The 21,512-nt window shown below is 34.9% G+C and overlaps 1 protein-coding gene across 2 annotated transcripts in view; it reads right to left on the bottom strand.

The window, feature by feature from the left end:
• Window positions 1-21,512, bottom strand: part of LOC150096630 (meckelin) — a 575,505-nt gene that overhangs the window by 311,758 nt on the left and 242,235 nt on the right. For both annotated transcript variants that reach the window (XM_090408005.1, XM_090408006.1), the window contains 3 exons: window positions 20,891-20,986; window positions 15,779-15,923; window positions 6,251-6,362 (listed from right to left, as the gene is read on the bottom strand). In XM_090408005.1, the coding sequence (XP_090264131.1) occupies window positions 6,251-6,362; window positions 15,779-15,923; window positions 20,891-20,986 (353 nt within the window). The remainder of the gene's footprint in view (window positions 1-6,250; window positions 6,363-15,778; window positions 15,924-20,890; window positions 20,987-21,512) is intronic.

The raw sequence follows: 21,512 nt of genomic DNA, 5'->3' as shown, positions 1-21,512 counted from the left end.
GTATCGAAAAAAATGACGCACTAATCGAGGGATTACTGTACATGATAACCACAGTAATAAACTTTAATGAAAGTACAGATATTTCATACTGAAAGTAACATTAACAATAGCATGTGCTGTTATTTTCAGTACAAAATATCTGTACTTTCATTAAAGTTTATTATGTGGTTATCATATAATTTTGTTGTTTATCAACGAACAGTTAAAACAAAATAATACAGAAGACAATAGGAAGAAGTTAATAGAATTAACTCAAAACATAGAAGATGAAATTTCTAACTTGAAGCAAAAAAGTGGGAAGAATTCTGCAATAGATTAGATCCAAGAAAAGACTCACAACACTGGAACATCATCAGATTATTAAACGATGCAACACGTCCAGATAATGATCACTCTTCAAACACAGTCTCCTCAGGAACCAATACAGTGGCAACAAACAAAAAGATGACAAATTTACTTGCCAACTTTACTCCAATGCAAGCAAGCTGCAATACAATAAAGAAGACAAAAAGTGCAGAAAAATTGCAAAACACCTGCTAATACAATCCAGAACCTGTCCTTCTAAAGACATCTTTACTCAAGACCTCAAAATGACAGAATTAGAAACAGCAATTAGTCAAATTGACCCTGACAAATCACCCGGAATTGATCTTATCTTTGGACACATGATTAAAAACTTGGGAAAAATAGCCAAAAACTGCCTTCTGAAGATATTTAAACTTCCTGTAATGCAGGTAAACAACCAAAAATCTGGAAAACATCAGTCATTATACTCTTACTAGCACTCTCTGTAAACTAAACGAAAGAATAATACATAGCAGACTTATGAATTGGCTCTTAGAAAACAACAAGATCAACTTCTACCAAACTGCATATAGGTCTCAACACAGTACAGAAGATCAACTATTTTATCTTTGCCAATCAGTCATAGATGGCTTTCAAGATAAATCACCAAAGAAGATGACAACAATATTCTTGGATCTCACAGCTGCCTACAATTGTGCCTGGAGATAAAAAATTAATAAAAATTGCATACAATACAGAAATAAGGGGGAAAGGATTAATTTGGATTTCAAATTTCATGGAAGGAAGAAAAATGAAATTAAATTTAATGGAATTTATTCCAACATGCATTGAACTTGGGTTAGAGTCCCACAAAGTTCTGTTTTTAAGCCCACTCCTATTTCTCAACTATATGAGCAATATCCATCCTCACATAATAAATGACACCAAAACAGCATGCTATGCAGATGATATAGCAATCTGGCACACAAGCAGTAATTCTCAACAATCTGAAAAAGTCCTAAACAATTCAATAAAAGGATTAGAAAAATGGGCCAAGGAACTTAAACTACAGATAAACCCCCCCAAAAAAACAAAACAGAGCATCTTCTCCACTGCTAGAAAAAATAGACATAATTAACCCACAAATCAAAATATATAATACCAAAATAGAAAAAACAGTCTCCAAAATACTTAGGCCTAACCCTAAATACTGAACTGAGATTAACAACTCATATTACAAATATATCCAATAAAGTTCTTAAAAAGCTCAATTTCATCAAAAGGCTTTGTGGAACAAAGTGGGGTGCAAAACCAAAGACACTCAAAACTACATATACAGCACTCATATGACCCACTATGGAATATGTCTCATCAATTTGAGCTCCAGCTTCTACTAGCTCAAAAGAAAAACTTGACAGAGTACAATCAAGAACAGCAAAAATTATTATAGGTGCAGTTTCATCCACAAATAATTTAAAAGCTCAACACGAGTGTGGGCTTTACATACCAGAAGACAGAAGAAAACTTTCCACAGTTAAATTCACTAACAGAATCAGGAGCCAACAACAGGATCACATGTCACTCAGGACTTTCGATGTCTGGACAAGAACATCTAGACTAAAGAGATCATCTACTTTACAACATGATCATAAAATTAGAAAACAAATCGACTTAGAGCACCTGTCCATTGAAATAAGAAAAGATCTATTCTTTCCACCTACCAAAAAACACAATGATAAACTTAAATCTCCTAGAATCTTGTTCAAAAAAGGATTCACAGCAAGAAAATAAAAGAAAAAGACTTGATACTATACATCATTTAAACAATCCAAACCATGTCATTGCCTACACTGATGAATCATCTGATGAAGCACTCAACCAAGGAGATTCAAAGGTTTTTCTAACTCTACCTGGAGGCGAGGAAAGGCAAATCAAAATCACAGCTTGCAAAATAGCTTTCAACTTCATTTGTGAGTTAACAACTCTCATATATACAAATAGCTCTCAAATTCTATCTCTCAAATCCAGTAATAAACATTACAGAAGGAATAACCACCTACAGTGACTCAAAATCTGCACTTCAGACATTAAAAAATGGAAAAACAAATCTCACACAGGAAATTCATGAACTACTAACTACCTTAAATTTGAAAAATAAGAAATGCAATGGATACCATCCCATGTAAATATTGAAGGCAATGAAAGAGCAGACAGACTAGCCGAAGAAGCAAGATACTTACCTCAAAAATTACACCCACTATCACTAACTGATGCTAATGCTGTCACCAAAATAAGATTGGTAAAACAAACTATCAAGAAGAAGAATGAAATCAGTGAAATTAATGAAAATAGAGAAATAACCACAGTCATCACTGACTAAGGATGGAACATTTTAAAGGCATGAAAATTCAGCCAGACGGTAGTAGGAGCTATGAAACCTGCAAAAACTGTCCAGAAGTTGAACCAACACCTCCATATTTATTCTTGTCCAGCAATTTCTGCTGCTCTACAGAAAATTGACAACAACCCTAGAGAAAAGCTCTACTCCATCAAAGTTCAACAGATTGCCAAAGCAGTTCTACAGATCCACGGTCATATCTAGAAGCTCTTCAATGGACTCGACAACAACATATAACTTTGTTGTCTTATAGTTATGCCACAGGTACCTTTACAGATTAGACTGTCTTTTGTGGATGACCTGACCATTATGTTTTGAAAATTAGATGAAATCATTTAAGTTAAGGGATATTATATCCCATATTGTTTCTTAGCCGAATATAGAAACTATATGAAGTTCAGCGATTCCAAGCGTAAGCAAATACCTGGATAGTGCAACACCTGACCCATTTGGTAGTGCAAACTGAGGCAACTCATAGTAAGGGTGGAGCAAGCTCCGATCACTATTCTAGGTATTTACCCATAATGTGAACTTAGCTCCTAGGAGCTGTATTACTGTTCAACATTATGAGAGCAGGTCACTACCCAGACTGGTTTCAACCTTTATTGAGGTCTCATCAGTGAGTCGGAGCTTGCTCCACCCTTACTATGAGTTGCCTCAGTTTGCACTACCAAATGGGTCAGGTGTTGTACTATCCAGGTATTTGCTTACGCTTGGAATCGCCAAACTTTATATAGTTCCTATATTCGGCATGAAACTCTTTGAGTTTCTTATTTGGCTAAGAAACAATATGGGATATAATATCCCTTAACTTAAATAAGTTCATGTCGCCGAATTGAAGCCTTTGGCTCTTCATATAATTAGTAATTAGATGAAATCATGTTGTTAGCCCTTTGTTTTTAACCTGAAGTATATATAAATATTTTTTCATTGATTACGTGTGTATGTATATCATTATCGAGGAAAACTGTATTTATAAACTCTTACAAAGTTTAAGAAAGGAGTCTTTTTTGAATCTGAAACTTCAAACTTTACATATTTTTGAATTCTAAACAGAAATTTAAGTTGTGCATCTGCAGTTTCAAATTGTATCTTTAGAATTTCATTTTTGATAAATTAATCCTTTTTCATTAAATCTAAGTAAACAAATCGACGCATACATTTTTTCATATATTAATTAAACAATTATTGTTTTACTCTGCAATTTTATTGTATTCTATTTTTTTTGTATTGTATTGTATTCTATTTCAATTCTATTGAAATGTGCAAAGGCAGATGGAGTAGATGATATTCAACCAGAAATGTTTAAGTATGGAGGTATAAAAGTTATGCAGTGGCTACACTGCATAATTCAGAAGGCTTGGACAGAAGGTCGAATTCCCAATGATTGGAGTAGAGCTCTCATAGTACCCATCTATAAAAAGGGAATAAAGATGAATGTCAGAATTACAGAGGAATTTCTCTACCAAGTGTTCCAGGTAAGATTTATTGCAAGCATACTTGAAAAGAGGCTGAGAAAAATTATGAAAGAGAAACTTAGAGAATAACAAGAGGAGTTCAGGTCAAACCGATTCTCAAGATCAGATTTCCATATTACAACAAATAATTGAGAAATCTTGGGAATATAACAAGGATTTGATATGGGAAAAGGCATACAACAAGGTTCCCAGAGGGAAAACTTTTCAAAATGTTGCAATAGTAAATGAATCATAATACATAGCAATATACGGTTTATATTTAAGTTGAAAGTCAGCAGTTAAAATTGAAAGTAATACAGGAAGTTTGTTTGTAAAATCAGGTGTAAAACAAGAATGCACATTATCTCCACTCATATTTATCATCGGTATGGATCACGTTATAAAAGAAAGTGGCATCAAACATGATATTAAAATCAGAGATATCAAACTTAGTTCTTTGTTTTATGCAGAATGATGTTGTACTCCTAAACAGATCTAGTGCAAGTCTCCAGGAATCTCTAACTAAATTGAATAACAGCTTGTAACAAATTCAGCATGAAAATCGGCAATAAAAAGACCAAAACTATGAAAATAGGCAGAAACATAGAAAACTTCAGCTGCATTCTGAATGGAGATCCTATACAACAAGTAAAATATTGCAGCTATTATGTTCAGTGAAGATGGCAGGTTAAATCTTAAAATAGACAACAGAATAACAAAGCTGGTATGGTGAGTAGTCAGCTGAATAAATGTATATGGAATAAGAGAGAAATTAGCCAAAATACCAAACTAGCAGTATACAAGACAGTGTTCAAACCAGTTTTAAGTTATGCATCTGAGAGTTGGATTAGAAATAAAGCATTTGATCAAAGACTAGAAACACAGATATAAGTTTTCTGAGAAAAATTAGGGGAGTGAACAGATGGAATCAATGGCAATATCATATTAAAAATGAGGATATAGGAAACAACTTGATATCGTTAGCATCCAGGAATGTGTTAGCTGAGCTAATCTCAGGTAATGTGGGCACTTAAATAGAATGGGTGAGGAAAGAAAAGATGGCAGGAAAGAGACCCAGAGGAAGACCAAGGTTTAAGTGGATTGATTCAGTCAGAAATGCTTTAGAAGAATGAAATGTCAGATATGACAATATTAGAGTGATTAAAAATAATAGACTAATTTAGAGGAAAATTGTTGATAGGAGATTAATAATAATGTAAACTTAATCATGTAACCTTAACACCCCTTGAGGGTACATATCAGGAAATTGATGATGTTAATGAGAGTAAAGATACATGAATGAATAAATGAAATTTTGGCTTATGTTAATTTTTTAAAGTAATAATTATAGTTAATGTAGGGAAAAATAATACCTGTAGCCTGAACTGATTTAGATTTTAGGGAAATACCTGATACAGAGAGAATCTCACACTCTTTATCAGCCTCGGATTTATATAGTTAGCAACATAACAATTAACATTAATTGAATATATCTCTTTTTTAAAAGACTACTCTGTTAGGGTTCATTCTAATTCTCCTTTTACTAGCATTTCTTATGAACATTCAAATGTAGCATAAACAGTCACAGATGACATCAGTGCAATTGAATGCACTTCTAAAATTAATAAAAATGGGAATAAAAAGTATATATAAATAAAGAGCCAACAGGCTTCATTTCGGTGATAACAGGGAATAAAATGAAATAGCAATAATTTAAATAATAGGGAATAAAAAGGATTAAGTTATATTAAAAAAAAATATATATATATATAGTAAATTAATATTTTCAATATTAAGAATTCAAAATATATATAGTAAATTAATATATTCAATATTAAGAATTCAACATGAGTCATATGATAGGAGCTCCCCTCTCCCATTGTAATTCCAATGGAAGAAAAGAATAAGTCAGAGACAACAGAACTTAAAATAGGACTAATTCTACTTATTACTTTAAGGGTTTTAAGTAGCTATCAGTTATATACAAATAAGTTAAAACAGTTCTCAAAATTGTGTAAAGTGAATGTGTACAACTGTTTATTTATTTATTTTGTTTTTTAAAGCACAAGGCATTACTATACACGTAAATATTTACTTATGCAGTACATACTGGAACTTTCAAATTCTTCATATAACCATCTGCAGTCACTACGGCATAGGTGATAGACAAAAGAGGTGGATGAATAGCACCAGTTTTTGACTCTTCTTTCCGCACTGAGATCCTAATCATAAAAAATAAATAAATAATAACAATAAAAGACAAATCATTGTACAATTTTCATGTTAGGTATCTAAATATTTCAAAATTTATTTATAAGTATTACATGAAAAATTTAATGACCATGCATAGAACGTTTATGTCTGATAAGAAATTATATTCTTGTTTTAATCCAATAGAATAATAATAATGATTATTATTATTAATAATTCACTCATTCACTGTCAGAGAGCACTCAACTAATTCAGGTAATCCATTCAACCCAATTCACCTCTCTCCATGCAAAAAATTTATTCCTCACACCATTACTAATCGCACTTTTAGATAACTTCCACAGCCAACCCCTAGTTTTATGACTATCTGTCATATATTGAAAGATTTCTACATTCAATTTTATCTTCTTCTTCTTCTGCAGCTTATTCCACTTAAGTAGGATTGCTGTTTTTAATGAGTCTCCTCCACATCCTCCTGTCTTGGGCTGTAACCACATCCAACTTCTTCATCCTCAAGTCCTACTCCACCAGCTCCCTCCATCTCTTCTTTGGCCACCCGTGCTTCCTCCTCTCCTGCATATCCATCTGCATGACCTTTCTTCCCACACACTTATCCTCTTTCCTCGTCACATGACCAAACCATCTCAACCATGTCTCCTGTATCTTTGCTCCTAGTTCGTAATGTTCACCGTTCCCCTTACGTAGTCATTTCTCAGATGATCCTTTCTGGTCACACCGCACATCCACCTAAGCATTCTCATCTCTGCTACCTCCATCCTGTCGATGTTAATTTTCCTCAGAGCCACAGTTTCCACAGCATACGTCATAGCTGGTCTCACTACTGTCCTGTAAATTTTGCCTTTTAGATTGATCGGCACCATCTCATCGTATAGCACCCCAGTCATCTCTCTCCAGTTCCTCCATCCAGCTTGTATCCTGTATCCCACTTCCTTCTCAGCCTCTCCATCCTCTTTCACTGTTGAACCTAAGTATCTAAAGTTCCTAATCTTCCTGATGACATTCCTTTCCAGCTCCAGATCTGTCTCTTGGCTGCCATCCACTTTGCAACACATATAATCTGTCTTACTTCTGCTCAGCTTCATACTCCCCCCCCCCCCCTCTCTACCGGTACTTTCCTCCATCTTTCCAGTTTAGCTGCCACTTCTCTCAATTCTGCACACAGCAAGATGTCATCCACATATTCCTTCAACCTATGCTCATAAGGAGCATTCCACAGACCTGTCACCAGTTTGGTCACTCCTCTCTGAATCCTCTACACCACCTCCTAATCCCCAAGAAAGAAATCCAGGTGAAGCCGAATAATAGCCTTATAAAGAGGGATAATAACTTCTCTATTACTTGTTAGCAAGCTTTTCAACATCCAAGTAATTCAAGAAAACTATTTTACTTGGTTTTGCAATATGCCCTATGGCCTTCAACTCTCTGTCTACCATTATTACCTCCAAATCCCCAGAGTTATTAATTTCCTGCAATCCAATACCATAAATTTGATATACACCATATGTAATCTTTTCAACCTGAAGTCCATAACCTTACATTTTGCAACATTAAATTGACAATCATTATCTTTGCTTACAATGCCAATTATTTTAAATTATCCAGCAGGATATCAACATTACCTTTATCAACTATTGACCTCCCAGTTTTGCATCATTAGAAAATAACTGAATATCCACCCTTAAATCTTTAACTATATCATTAATATACAAATTAAAGAATAATGACCCTATTACAGACCTGAAGCACTCCACCATATACTATTCTGTTGTCTGTCTGTCAGTCATGCCCTTATCCATGCTACTACCGTCATATCTGATTGCCCTTTATCCGACGCCGAAACCAGTGCTTTAGCAAAAGGCCTCGATTTTTCAGTTATTCCTACACGCATTCCGTACCTTGATTTTTTACATAATATAGAACACAATCTATCTGGACTTTCTAGCGACGATGCTAATAAACTTCGTTTTGAAGTTGTGACTTCCTTATTTAAAAGCAAATTACCTCCATGCAATTTATGAAATGCTGAAATCAAAGGGCTGACTTCTTTAAGAAGAGATAATAACATATCTATTTCTAAGGCCGATAAAGGAAAGGCTATTGTAATCATGAATAAGACTGACTATGAGACAAAAGTTTCCAGTCTTTTAGAAGACAGCCCTATCTACAAAGAGATCATGCATAATCCTACATATTCTCAAATTAAACAATTAAATAAATTACTTGATGAGGTCATCAGTTGGGACCCAAATTTTGTGGATAAATTATGAACCTACTTTGGAAGAACTCCCCGTCTATATGGTCTCCCGAAAATCCATAAAGAAGGCTATCCAGTACAACCAATCGTGAATTGCATTGATTCTCCTACTTATCGAATTGCAAAAGTCTTGTCTCGTTCTTTAAGTGCTCTCTGGACATTTCAGATCCTACATAAAAAATTCAACATATTTCCTTGAAAAAATCAAGGATCTAAAAATCAAAGTGTCTGAGTTGCTAGTCAGTTTCGACATTGTATCTCTGTTTACCAATATTCCATTAGCCAACACAGTCAAATTATTATATGAAGATTACCCTCCAGATATCGCAAAGATTTTTGAATTTGTTATCTATTCAGGTTATTTTAGTTGGAAAAACAAGTTCTACAAACAAGTTGAGGGTACTGCCATGGGGAGCCCTTTGTCTCCACCTTTGGCTAACTATTTTTTGAAACAATTCGAAAAGACTACGTTTTTATCCATTCACCCTCAACCATCTCTTTGGTATCGTTATGTCGATGATGTTTTTGCCATTTGGTCACATACTGAAGATGAGCTTTCCACCTTTCTACATCAAATAAATAGCCTTCACCCTCGTATCCAATTCATCATGGAAAAGGAAAATTCTGGTACTTTACCATTTTTGGACATCCTGCTTACTCGAACTTCTTCTGGTACCTTATCTATAAGCGTCTTTTGAAAACCCACATTTACTGGCAGATATATTCATAAAAAGTCTGCTCACCACACATCTCAAACATTTGGCATTCTTAAATCTCTAATTAATAGAGCACATAAAGTTTGCTCTTCTCCAGAAATCTTACAACAAGAACTTTCCATCATTAAAAAGTTAATGGAATCTAATAATTACCACCATAATCAAATCCAACGGATAATTGAATCTTATGTTCCAATACCTAAGGTTTCATCAACAGTTCACAGAGTTCCAATCCCCTACATTATATGAATCTCAGAACCTATAGGTAGAATTTTAAAAAAGTACCAATTGATTCCCATGTATATTCCTATCAACAAAATTTCTTCCTTATTGCCTTCTATAAAAGATAAACTATCATCTCTATCTTTGGCTAGCATTTACCAAATACCATGTGAATGTGATGTTTCTTATTTTGGACAAACTGGCCGTTCTGTGGAAAAAATAATTAAAGAACATCAATATTATATTGATTACAACAAACCTCAGAAGTCTGGTCTAGCACAACACAGTATTACCACTACCCATAATATCCAGTGGGATAAAGCTATTCTCCTTCATAGATGCAGGTTCAAATATGAACGCCTCTTTAAAGAAAGTTGTGAAGCTATTTTACACCAACTGAATTTAAATTGAAATGATTCTCTCTCTCTCTTGAAGATCTGGGAGACTTTTATTTTATGTAATCATTAAAAAAAAAAACAATTATCTTAAATATTAATTATTTATTAATTTCTTTCATTTCCTAGCTCGCGACAACAATGTATTTTAATAGGTGATCTACCGAATGTTTGTTACTTGTATTCCATTCCTATCTGTTTGTAACACTGAAGATGTACTATTAGTTTTAGTATGAAATATCTGTACCTTATTTATTAATTAAAAGTTATTACTGTGGACTTACGTGTTCTTTAATAAATATCCATTCCTATTTGCTCCAACTTTTGTAACAGTTTTCCCATGTGGTATTCTGTCAAATGGCTTTGCAAATTCAAGCAATACTATCTATTTCCTTTATTCCAATTCTGCTGTCAATTTATTATAAAATGTGAATTAATTACTAAGAGAGGACATACCCTTTACAGAGCTGTGTTGCCCACTATAGAGTATCATTCCAGCCACTTGGATTTTACCTTTAACCAACATTTCCAATACTTTATGAATCATTCCTGATATATCAACTGGTCTGTAGTTTGTTGGAGCCACCTCTACATACTGGTACTATCTTACCCACTTTCCACTCCCTTGGAATCTTCCCAGAGCTGAGACTAAGAGTGAATAACTTCATCAGAGGCAATGCCAATTCTCTTGCATCTTCACATAGTAGATGGGATGACATCTCATTCACTCCCACAGCTGTGTTCACATTCATATTTTTTAATATGCTGAACACCCATTCTTCTACCTCAATTTTTAACATGCATCTCTGTCACATCAACAACTACAGAATCTCCACCTCGATGATACACCTTTACAAAATGATCACTCAACAACTCAACTATTTCTTTTGCCTCTGTCCTACCATGAGCATTGATTAAAGTCATCCTACCATAGTCGTTTTTCCTCTTACTTGCTATATAACAAAATACTCTTTTGGATTTACTTTGGCCTACTTAGCTAATTCTCTCTCATATTCTGATTTGGCCTTTCTTACCATACTAGTCACCCTTCTTCCTTGCATCTGTACTGTCATGAGTATGCAGATCACTTTTTCTTTATACTCCTTTCACAATGTTTTCTTTTCTATGTACAATATATGTCCCCATAGTTGAAGTTGCCCATAATAATTGTTTGGTCTGCACTCATTCTACTAATCTGCCAACAGATGCCATCATCCTGTGGATCTCCTGATTTACAGTAGCAAAAACCAGCAGTTTATTTTGTCCTAATGGCCTCTATCTCACACACCAGATAGCCTCAAATGAGCCATCTCTCCTAGACCTAAAATCCTTTTATCTTCTAATTTCATTGGTTGTAATTCTTTGGCTATCATCAGCACCACCCTACCTCCTGTCATATTCCCTCTTTCCTTCCTGAAAAATACAACATCCTTTAGAGTACATCCCTGTAACTATATCATTCTCCGTCAAACAGGTCTACTGTTGCCTATAATTTCTGGCTAAGTCAAGCTGACCAATGCAAAGAAAAGAAAAAGAAAAGAAAACCCTCTCCCTTATTCCTGATATTTCTGGCATTCATGTACATGAATTTCAACATTCCCTTATATCCACAATTATTCTTGTATAATATCATTACCAACTCATTTGAATAAAAACCCGTGACATCGCATTCAGCAAGGCATAATCATTTCTGTATACATGCTCATTTATAACAGGGGTGGCCACACATTTGATTGCATCTCTCCTAATATCTAGCTTTCCTGGTTCTGCATTTTCAGACTCTCACTAAGAAACAATTTTTCCAAACCTCTAACTCGAAAATCACTGAAATGTAGTCCATCAAGCATATATTAGTCGTTTTGTCCATCAAATTCCTTCCATACATTTTTAAACTGCCCATTCAGAGCTGCATTTTGCTGGCACTGAAATTGGCAAGATGGCCAAATTCCACTAATGAATATTTCGGAGATCAGAATTTAAGGTACAAGGGAGGTCTGAAAAGTTCTTGGCCTAACAATGAAAAAACGAATTTATAATTTCAAAATTATTTTATTTTCAACATTATCTCCTGTAAGACTAATACATTTATTCCAGCGATGCTCCAATGCCATTATCCTTTTCCTGTAGTGGTTCTCAGTAAGATCTGCAAAATATCCCTCTACAGCTGCAATCACCTCTTGATTCGAAGAAAAATGCTGACCAGCGAGGAAGAGTTTTAGTTTTGGGAAGAAATAGAAGTCAGAGGGAGCCAAATCTGAGGAATAGGATGGATGCTCCAACAATTCATAGTGCAGATCCCTTAATTTTCTCATTGCCAAAACACCTTTGTGGGCAGGTGCAATGTCCAGATGAAAGATGATTTTTTTCTTCTGCAAACCGGGTCTTTTTCAGCCTGGTTAAAAGATCAGAATAGTATTCCCAGGTTATTGTTTTACCCTTTTCAAGATAATTAATAAACAAAATGCCTTTAGCATCCCAAAATACCGATGCCATGACCTTTCCTGCTGATGGAACCGACTTTGTCTTCTTTTGTGCTGAACAACCAGCTTCTGTCCACTGTTTTGACTGCTGTTTGGATTCTGGAATGTAATGATGAATTGCAAGTCTCATCCATTGTAATAAATTGATGCACAAAATCAGTTTTATTCTTGTTAAAATGCTCCAAGTACTATTCAGAGATTTTTATGTGAGTGCATTTTTGATCTGCTGTGAGCAAGCGTGGCACCCATCTTGTGCAAGGCTTTTTTATTGGCAATTCTTCATGCAAAATATATCCTACACATTCTTTTGAAATGCCTATAGTCTCAGCAATTTTATGCACTTTGACTCGCTGGTCATCCAATACCATATTGTGCACTTGATCAATGATTTCTGGTATACACTTTTGGACTTCCTTCATGTGGATCATCTTCAAGGCTGGTAAGCCCACGTTTAAACTCAGCACCCCATTTCTTAATTGTTGAAAACGAAGGAGAAGAGTGCCCGTAAACTTTTATGAACTTCGAAAGATTTTCTTTTGGCGTTAAACCTTCTTTTACAAAGAATTTTTTTATAACTGTACGATACTCGATTTTATCCATTTCAAGGGATACAGCCAACGCTTTTGCTTCAGTAGTTGTATAAAACAAACTACTTGATAGAATGACTTGCAATTTCACATGGATGCTTATGAAAGCTGTACCACCTTTGAAAAAAAAAAAAAAAATCTTGCTGATAGTGTTGCCATCTATGGTCGAGGCTGAGAACTTTTCAGTCCACCCTCATAGTATTTAAGTTTTTGTGCAGTGTCAGGTTTGTGGAATGAAAATGAGGAAAGCAACATGTTACATTCCAACCAATTATATAGCAAACTGTGTGGATTGGCAGTCTGCTGGAGTAAATCGTTTATATGTGGAAGGAACAAGATGGGCGAGAGAATGAACCCTTGTGGGATCCATTCTCTCATCATCTGAGAGTCCAACAGATAATGAGTTTTGGCAGATGTGAGGAGAATGCTACATGCCTGAAAGTGTTGGACCAACTGTGAAGTGTGGTGGAGGAGGTATAATGATCAGGGACTGTTTTTCATGGTTCAAGCTGGGCTGGGCTGGGCTGGGATGTGCTAATGGGAGGAGAGGATCCTTAGAGGAGTTCAATATGGTTTTAAGTTTAGTGGGTGGTTTAAAGGTGGCATTGAGGTTATAATGTTGTAGGATTCTGTTGATATTTTCTGATAACCCTTTAATGTATGGGATGGCTATTGTTTTATTACAACAACAAAAACGAATCTAGATTACTTTTATACCTGGTATAAAAAATTTAAGGAAGCCTGCAAACTCCTGATAAACCAACCCAAATATCAACAATAAAGATGGCATGAAAATTTCAAGGATCTGGATGGCACACATTCAGCCTACCTAATATATAAGATCCAACATAAGTCAGGACTCTAGCCAATCTTCAGCTAGTATTAGAAACCATTCCATACCAACTGGCTGGAATGTACAAGTATAATCATGATGTTAATATATGTATATAGATAGATACTTGTTATTGTGCCCAATGTATTTCTACAACCAACAGATAACACTAATAATAGGACTCTAGCGTTGATGTATAATTATTATTATTATTATTTTTTTCCTCACCAGAGGTCAGGCCAACATTTGTTGTAGCGGTTGGTCAGTATCTTTAACAACCAGTTTGAATGTAGTGTAGCTTGTTTTCTGTGTATAGTTGTATGCTCCAGAAGATGACCTTAACATAAAGGTCGAAACATCGAATGTAGATTTTAGTTATATTAAACTAAAGTTTTTATTCAAACACGGTAGTTGTCTCTATAATTTTCAAAAGAGACAAAATTCACTTGCCCATCAGACTGGAAAACTACATAGTATCTGGAAACCCTCTAATATATACATCCCATTATTTGGTTAAGTTCAAGAACCCTACACAGGCTTTGAAACCTAAATGATGTACATGAATTGTTTTAAATGTAATGGCATGTAATATCCTTGTCTATTCACATCATCATAGGGTTTAATGCAATAAATACAACACATAGAAATAATTAAACAACACATTTAATCACCCCTATATTTTATCTTGGTTACTGAGACATTGTCATGGAAACAATATCAACATTGCAAAAATGCACACAAAATTGCACAAACAATAAGTGGAAATGATTAGAATGAAAACCCCAAAGTGCTATATATAAAAGGGGCCTTTTATGAGTGCTGTAGGCTAGCCTTAGGTGTGTCAGGTGGGAGGCCTAAGAAATAAGGTTTCCCAAACCTTGGGAAGTTTAATAAAAACCATATTTATTAAAATCAAGTCCTTGTCTATTCATTTTTGAAATTATGGATTCTACAACTGTGTCTTACATATGGAAGGAAAACCATCTGTAAGCAAGAATGTTTATTCATGTAATCAAAAATTAAATTAGCTTGATGTAATTTTTTTTTTTTCACTAGAGGTCGTGCCAGTGAATAGTATGTGATCAAATCATTGTTTCTCTAGCTTACGGTTTGAAATGTAACACAACTTGTCTTGTATATTTATGTATGCTCCAGATGATGATCTTGATATGAAGATCAAAACGTCAGGATAATGAAAAGAGTTATTTTAACATGGTTGTAGAATCCATAATTTCAAAAATGAATGCTGATCACCGTGTAACACTAAAAGAAAGGTCCTTGTCTATGTTTGTGAGATAGTTTATTATTATTACATAACACCTCCAGGGAGTCCAAAGACTCATTGTGGGAGGGCACCTACTCTACAAATCTCCATCTCCACCAACTGCAACTACCTTCATCATCTACACCAATGGCATCTAATGCTGACCAGCACTAGTATGTTCACAGACAATAACAAACATCCATACCCACAGCCTTTTGGCTGGAGAGCAGATACGCTAACCACCTGGCCAACTAGGCTGGCAATGTATATATATATTTATGTATATATATATATACACCCAAGAAAGTCTTCTAAAAAGATGAAACTAGTATAGCCTTTAAAAATATATTAGTTATTTTCTATTTTATCATTCGGCTATATAGTCATATAAGTGATTTTCTTTTAAACACACACACACAAAGACTGAACCGTCTGGTTGTTAGTCCTGGATATACCACATGTGTAATATGCTAAAATAAGTCAAATATGCCAATGCCAACAGTTTATAATTACCATATATAAAACAACACGTGTTTAAAATAATTTGAGTTCTGTTTAGCAATTTATTAAAAGAAACTAGGTGAATTAACTGAAACTAATAATAAATTTCTATACTAAGCAGATTTAAAACAACAAGAAACAAAGCACACACAAACCTGAATGAAATATCTTTTGCATATCTAAATACTTTAGCTAACTGTGAAGAGCTCTCAGAGGTTGTGCTTTGTCCAGTTTCTATTGCTGTAACTGAATCAGATAAATAAAACCTTCTCACAAGCTGCCATTTTGATTCATCTGAGCCTGCATGAAATCATAGGCAAAAAAGCAAAAGTCAGTGTTAATACAAATTAGTAAATAATATTACAGCATTTTATTTATACTCTAAGTGTTTATAAATAGGTAAACACCCGGCCAACCAGGCTGGCAATGTACGTGTGTATATATATATATACAGCCAACAGAGTCTTCTAGAAAGATGAAATATGCCTTTAAAAATATATTAGTTATTTTATATTTTATCATTTGGCTACATAGTCATATAAGTGATTTTCTTTCACACACACACACACACACACACACACACACACACACACACACACACACACACACACACACACACACACACACACACACACACACACACAATCAAATTCCTGATTTGTTTCCTCAAGATGAACTAATGAAAAGGTTACATCGTTACTAACTTCCTATTGACAATTTTGCTTCAAATTAATTTGTTATCTGTCAGGACTCCAATATTGTCAGATCTTAGATTTTAATCTTCTTAATGTATAAATCCACCTAGTTCTTGGCTGTTTCTGGGTCTTTTCCTTGGCATCATTGCACAAAACACTTGTTTTGTTAACCTTTCCTCGCCAATTATGTTCAAGTGATCATCAAAAATCTATTTGATGATCACTTAAACATAATTAGCTGGATAGGGTACTAGCACGGACTCTGTTATAAGAAATGTCATGTTGGTGTTCTTCTAGGCGGAGAGAGATGGACTTTTCTGTCTGGCCATAATATCAGGAGTATACAAAATCATTTGCAGTTGCGGCAAACCATATCATGGCCAGACAGAAAAGTCCATCTCTCTCTCTCTCTCTCTCCCACCTTGAACAACACCAACGTGCCCATCTAAACAGCAATCTCAGTTACAGCCTGCCCAATTCACATAGCGCTGTAATCCAGTCTTGGTGCACTCATGATATCATTCACATGCACAGTGCTTCACGCTAGAACTAACATGCGGAGTCAATTTCAAACACAACTACTACTTGTTCTAAACTCCGTTTTGTCTAAAGTACAATATATTTTTAAGATGTTGTTTTCTCCATGGTACTGTAGTCACCTGATGAAGTTGGCATTTCTGATGAAACTAGTAGTGAAATCTTATTAAATCTCTTGTATTTTTTCTCGGTGTTTAAGTCAGTTAATAATTTTAAACATATATATATATATATATATTTGTACTATTTCGTGCATACAACATGTATCCATGATACTGACTGAAGCTTCTCAACACATGCATGCATTGTCACGCATAGTTTCAAACTTAACTGCCTAAAAGTTAGCAACGTTTCTGTATTCTCTCATATTTTTTGTGTATACCGTTCAGCCTTGACAAAGCTAGACAGTTGCTAGCGAAACTAGTAGGCAGGATTATACTAATATATGTATTAATAAAGTACCTATGGTCTCATAACCACAAAAAGTCTCGTTTTTAAGTATTTTATGACCAGATATCATCATCATCATCATCATCATCATCATCATCATCATCATCAAATTCCTGCCATGTACCCTCAAGGGGTGTACAGGTACTACATGAAAAATTTACATCATTACTAACTTCCTATCTACAATTTTCCTCCCAATCAGTCTGTTACTTGTCAAGACTCCAACATTATCAGATCTTATATTTCTATCGTCTAAGGCACTTTGTACCGTATCAATCCACCTATATCTTAGTCTTCCTCTGGGTCGTTTTCTTGCCAACCTGGCAGAGAACACTTGTTTTGCTAATCTTTCCTCGCCCATTTTGTTTAAGTGATACGTATAATTTAATGACCAGATATGTATAATTTAAATACCATTTCGGCTATATTTTCATTTTGAAGTTTTAAATTTTGCCATCACGGGGAGGTTAGGTTAGGTTAGGTGCAGGTGGTTGTTATGAGTGTGAGAGACGATGGTTTTTACCGACTTGGAACTGCTGAAGGAATTTTAAACCACCTCTATGCCAGATCAGTTCACTTTATGTCTCAAGGACTTACTGAGAGTTGGAGACATTCCTGACCACGAAATAGCTCTCCGGTCAGCTGCTTCCGCTCAGTCCACAGGTAGCGTCCAAGGGTTCGTGTGGTGTACTTGCAAGACCAAGTGCCGAAATTTGAAGTGCTTTTGTATGAAAGAGGCAGTTAAGTGCAATGTAAAATGCCATTCCAGAACGTCTCCAACTCTCAGCAAGTCCTTGAGACAAAGTGAATTGTGATCTGGCATTGAGTTGGTTTAAAATTCCTTCAGCAGTTCCAAGTCGGTAAAAACCATCGTCTGTCACGCTCATAACAACCGCCAGCACTTAACCTAACCTTCCCATGGCGGCAAAATTTAAAACTTCAAAATGAAAATATATCCGAAATAGTATTTGTTGTTCTATATAATGCCTAGGGAAAGTATGTAAAATATTTTTAAAAAAAAACAGACATTTCATACTTTGCCAAAAAAACGCCTAGGCATTCTATAGAATGCCTGCTTTTCACACTTTGCAAGTAACACACACACACACACACACACACACATATATATATTTTTTAATTTTCTGATTCATTTGTGTGTTGTACTGCTGAGGCAATGAGATTGTGAAGTTTGCTGGCATTTTCAGTAGTAGGTATCGATCACTAAGGGTTTTTTCACCTGCATAAACTTTACAGAGAAAGTCTTGTGAAGTATGGGAAACAGAATCAGAGGACCTAATGCAAAGATTGTGAAGGCAACTCAGAGGATTGCTGCTCAATGGAAATAGGCAGTTGGTCCACTGTACAAAGCCTGATCAGACTACATCTGAATTACTATTACAACATAACATCTCCAAAGAGTCCAAGGACTCATTGCGGGAAGACACTCTACTCAACTAAACGCATCTTGCCGTCTCCTCTACTACTTAATTCTTCAACTACACACAATGACACTACTACCATTAACATCATCTACCACCTGCCACCACCAACAGCAGTATTTTTTTGTCTGTAAATTGTGTGTGTTCTCATGGCAGATTTGCCGTGTGAAGAAAAAATGGAATTTCTGAGCCTTTCTACCTCCATATGAGAAGACGATTAAGCTGATGAGAAGAATTTACCAGACTGACAGCAGAGAAAATTTTAATATGGTATAATGGGGGGGGGGGGGGGTAGAGAAGGCAAGAGGGTAGTAAGATGGTTGGAAGTTCAGTTTTTCGCACAGAGAGTGATAAGTGCATGGAATGCATTGCCTGAGAGGGCAGTGAATGAGTTTAAAGAATGGCAAAATATATTCTGTGTTGTCTAAGACAGACTTCCAGTGATGAGTCTTATGACTTCATGGATGTCAATAATATTAATAACAATAAAAATCTTCTTTATTCGCTTCTCCTCTATTATGATTCCATTTTATTCAACAAAACAATCTGAAATGAATTTTATTATTTATTATGTAAAACTAAAAACTATCTGTAATGATAATTATTCCCCCCCCCCCCCTCTAGTGATAAAATTTCCTGAAATTGAAATTTAGAACTGTAATCAAAATTTATTATTTGTTGATAAAAAATGTCTACCAATCCAGCTATAATATGTGATCCTACACGCACTTTGTAACATCAATAATGGAATAGTATGTAATAAATGAAGCCATCAGGCTTTTCTTTTTTTTCCAGCATGTCAACTCATGTGTGTGTTTTATTGGAGTTTTGTTATTTATTCATAATATTAGTCTAAACAATGCTTATGCAAACATCTAACTTCTGTAAGTACATTATATATGATAATGGATCCTTATCCTCAAGACACAACGTACCTAAAAGGATGTGTGCTTTGCATAACCTAGTTATGAAGATATTTCATGTGTGCAAACGTTTTTTTGCTTACATTTGGATAATGGATTAAACAAGAATATAATTTCTTGGCAAGTTCAATTTAATTAATAACCAAAAAAAATTTATACAATAAATGAGTGTAGTTATGCTGCAATGAATGATGGAATTATATGGTGTACAGGGTAATGATGAAATAGAGGTACTTGAGAAGGAGATTCCAGACATCAGCATGTATGCTAAAAGAATGATTAGCTGAACTAGTTAGGCCCTTGACCTGTTTTGTTCACATAATTTGAGTCTCAGCACAAGAAAAATCCCACAGGAATGGAAAGGATGTATGGTAACCCCACTGCACAAGGGTGGTGCAAAGACCGATATGTCTAACTACTGACCTATCTGCATCTTTAAAGTGGTTGTGAAAAGTTTGAAGAATTCGGCAAGAACTCACATACAGAAATTAGCTGATAGATAAGCAATACTCTTTGCTAAGAAACTAGTAGGTTTTTCTGTAAACAGAGAATGCCAGGAATTTAACCTTAGTTAAATTCCTGGAAGGGGAAACTTTTTTTTTTTTTTTCATTTTTCCAAGGTGAACTGGATCATGGGGTACAGATTATTAAAATATCTTAGGAAGGTATTGAGCACATCCACCAGGCCATGAGGACAAATGGAGAAGACATCATCTACACATCTACATAGTGTAATTAAACAGTGGGCTTATGTGGGCCAGAGTTTCCCTTTCAAGTCTCCATGAAATAGTAAGGGGGGGGGGGGGGTATAAGCTTTACCACAAGAAGTATTTTAATATTACTTTTTGATTATAAAAAAATGAAATATGTTGCAAACCTGGTTGCCAATAGTGGATGTGCTAACAGGCTCTGGGTTGGAACCCTACTGTGAACATAAATGTTTGTGAATGTCTTTATGAAATTCATGAACTTCATCCACTAACTTGCTTAGTGATAGACTGAAGTGACTTGAAAAAAAGTTCGTTTCATTTCTTGAAAATTTCTTTTGTTTTTCTTTCCAGTGAAAATTCTTAGGAGTTATATATTAAAGAATCTAACCTCTCAGCTTACTGCTAAAGTAAGCTAAGAGGTGACATCTTCAGACATTTGATGATACATGTGTGCTAATACATACTAATATCTATATTGATGCATTCATAAAAATGTTCTGATATTTGGCATACCTTGATTGACAGCTTCTCCATTCTTCTTCAAATTTCGAATCAAAACTGGAACAGGATACATCATTCCTTTTTCTGCTGATCTGTTACTAGTCAAATCTTTTGGTCAAAGTTCAGGACAACACTATACTCAAATTATACACACTAATTAATTGGAAAGTTTTCAAGAGAATAAACAGCACATTTAGTTTCACTAATAACTGAAGAAAAGATGAAAGCAGAGTTAAATTAATTGGTTACTATAACTAAATTAATACTTGAAATGAGATGGATTGCCCAATTTCTTTGCAGAAGGCCTTAAAAGGTCTTTCAGAGGAATGATAAACCTATCAAAAACTTTGAGAATCTGACTTAATGAATAAGAATTAAATTATGGATATAAAGAAGTCATAAGGGTTATAAAGATTTATACTAAAGCATTACTTAAAGTTGTGGAAGTATTGTCACATATATGGAATGTTATATTGCACATACCATATATGCATCACTCCATGGCTTGTTTAATCACAATTCGCAGGATTTCTTGCATCGATTCGTGACTGTAGATGAAACTTGGATCCATCACTACACATCTGAGTCCAAGTAGCAGTCAAAACAGTGGACAATGGCCGGTGAAAGAGCACAG

Source organism: Typopeltis vanoorti, chromosome 18, assembly GCF_054136105.1.
Source record: "Typopeltis vanoorti isolate ZY-2024b chromosome 18, IOZ_Tvanoo_1.0, whole genome shotgun sequence".
NCBI lineage: Eukaryota > Metazoa > Arthropoda > Arachnida > Uropygi > Thelyphonidae > Typopeltis > Typopeltis vanoorti.
This window is presented reverse-complemented; position numbering and strand designations above follow the sequence as displayed.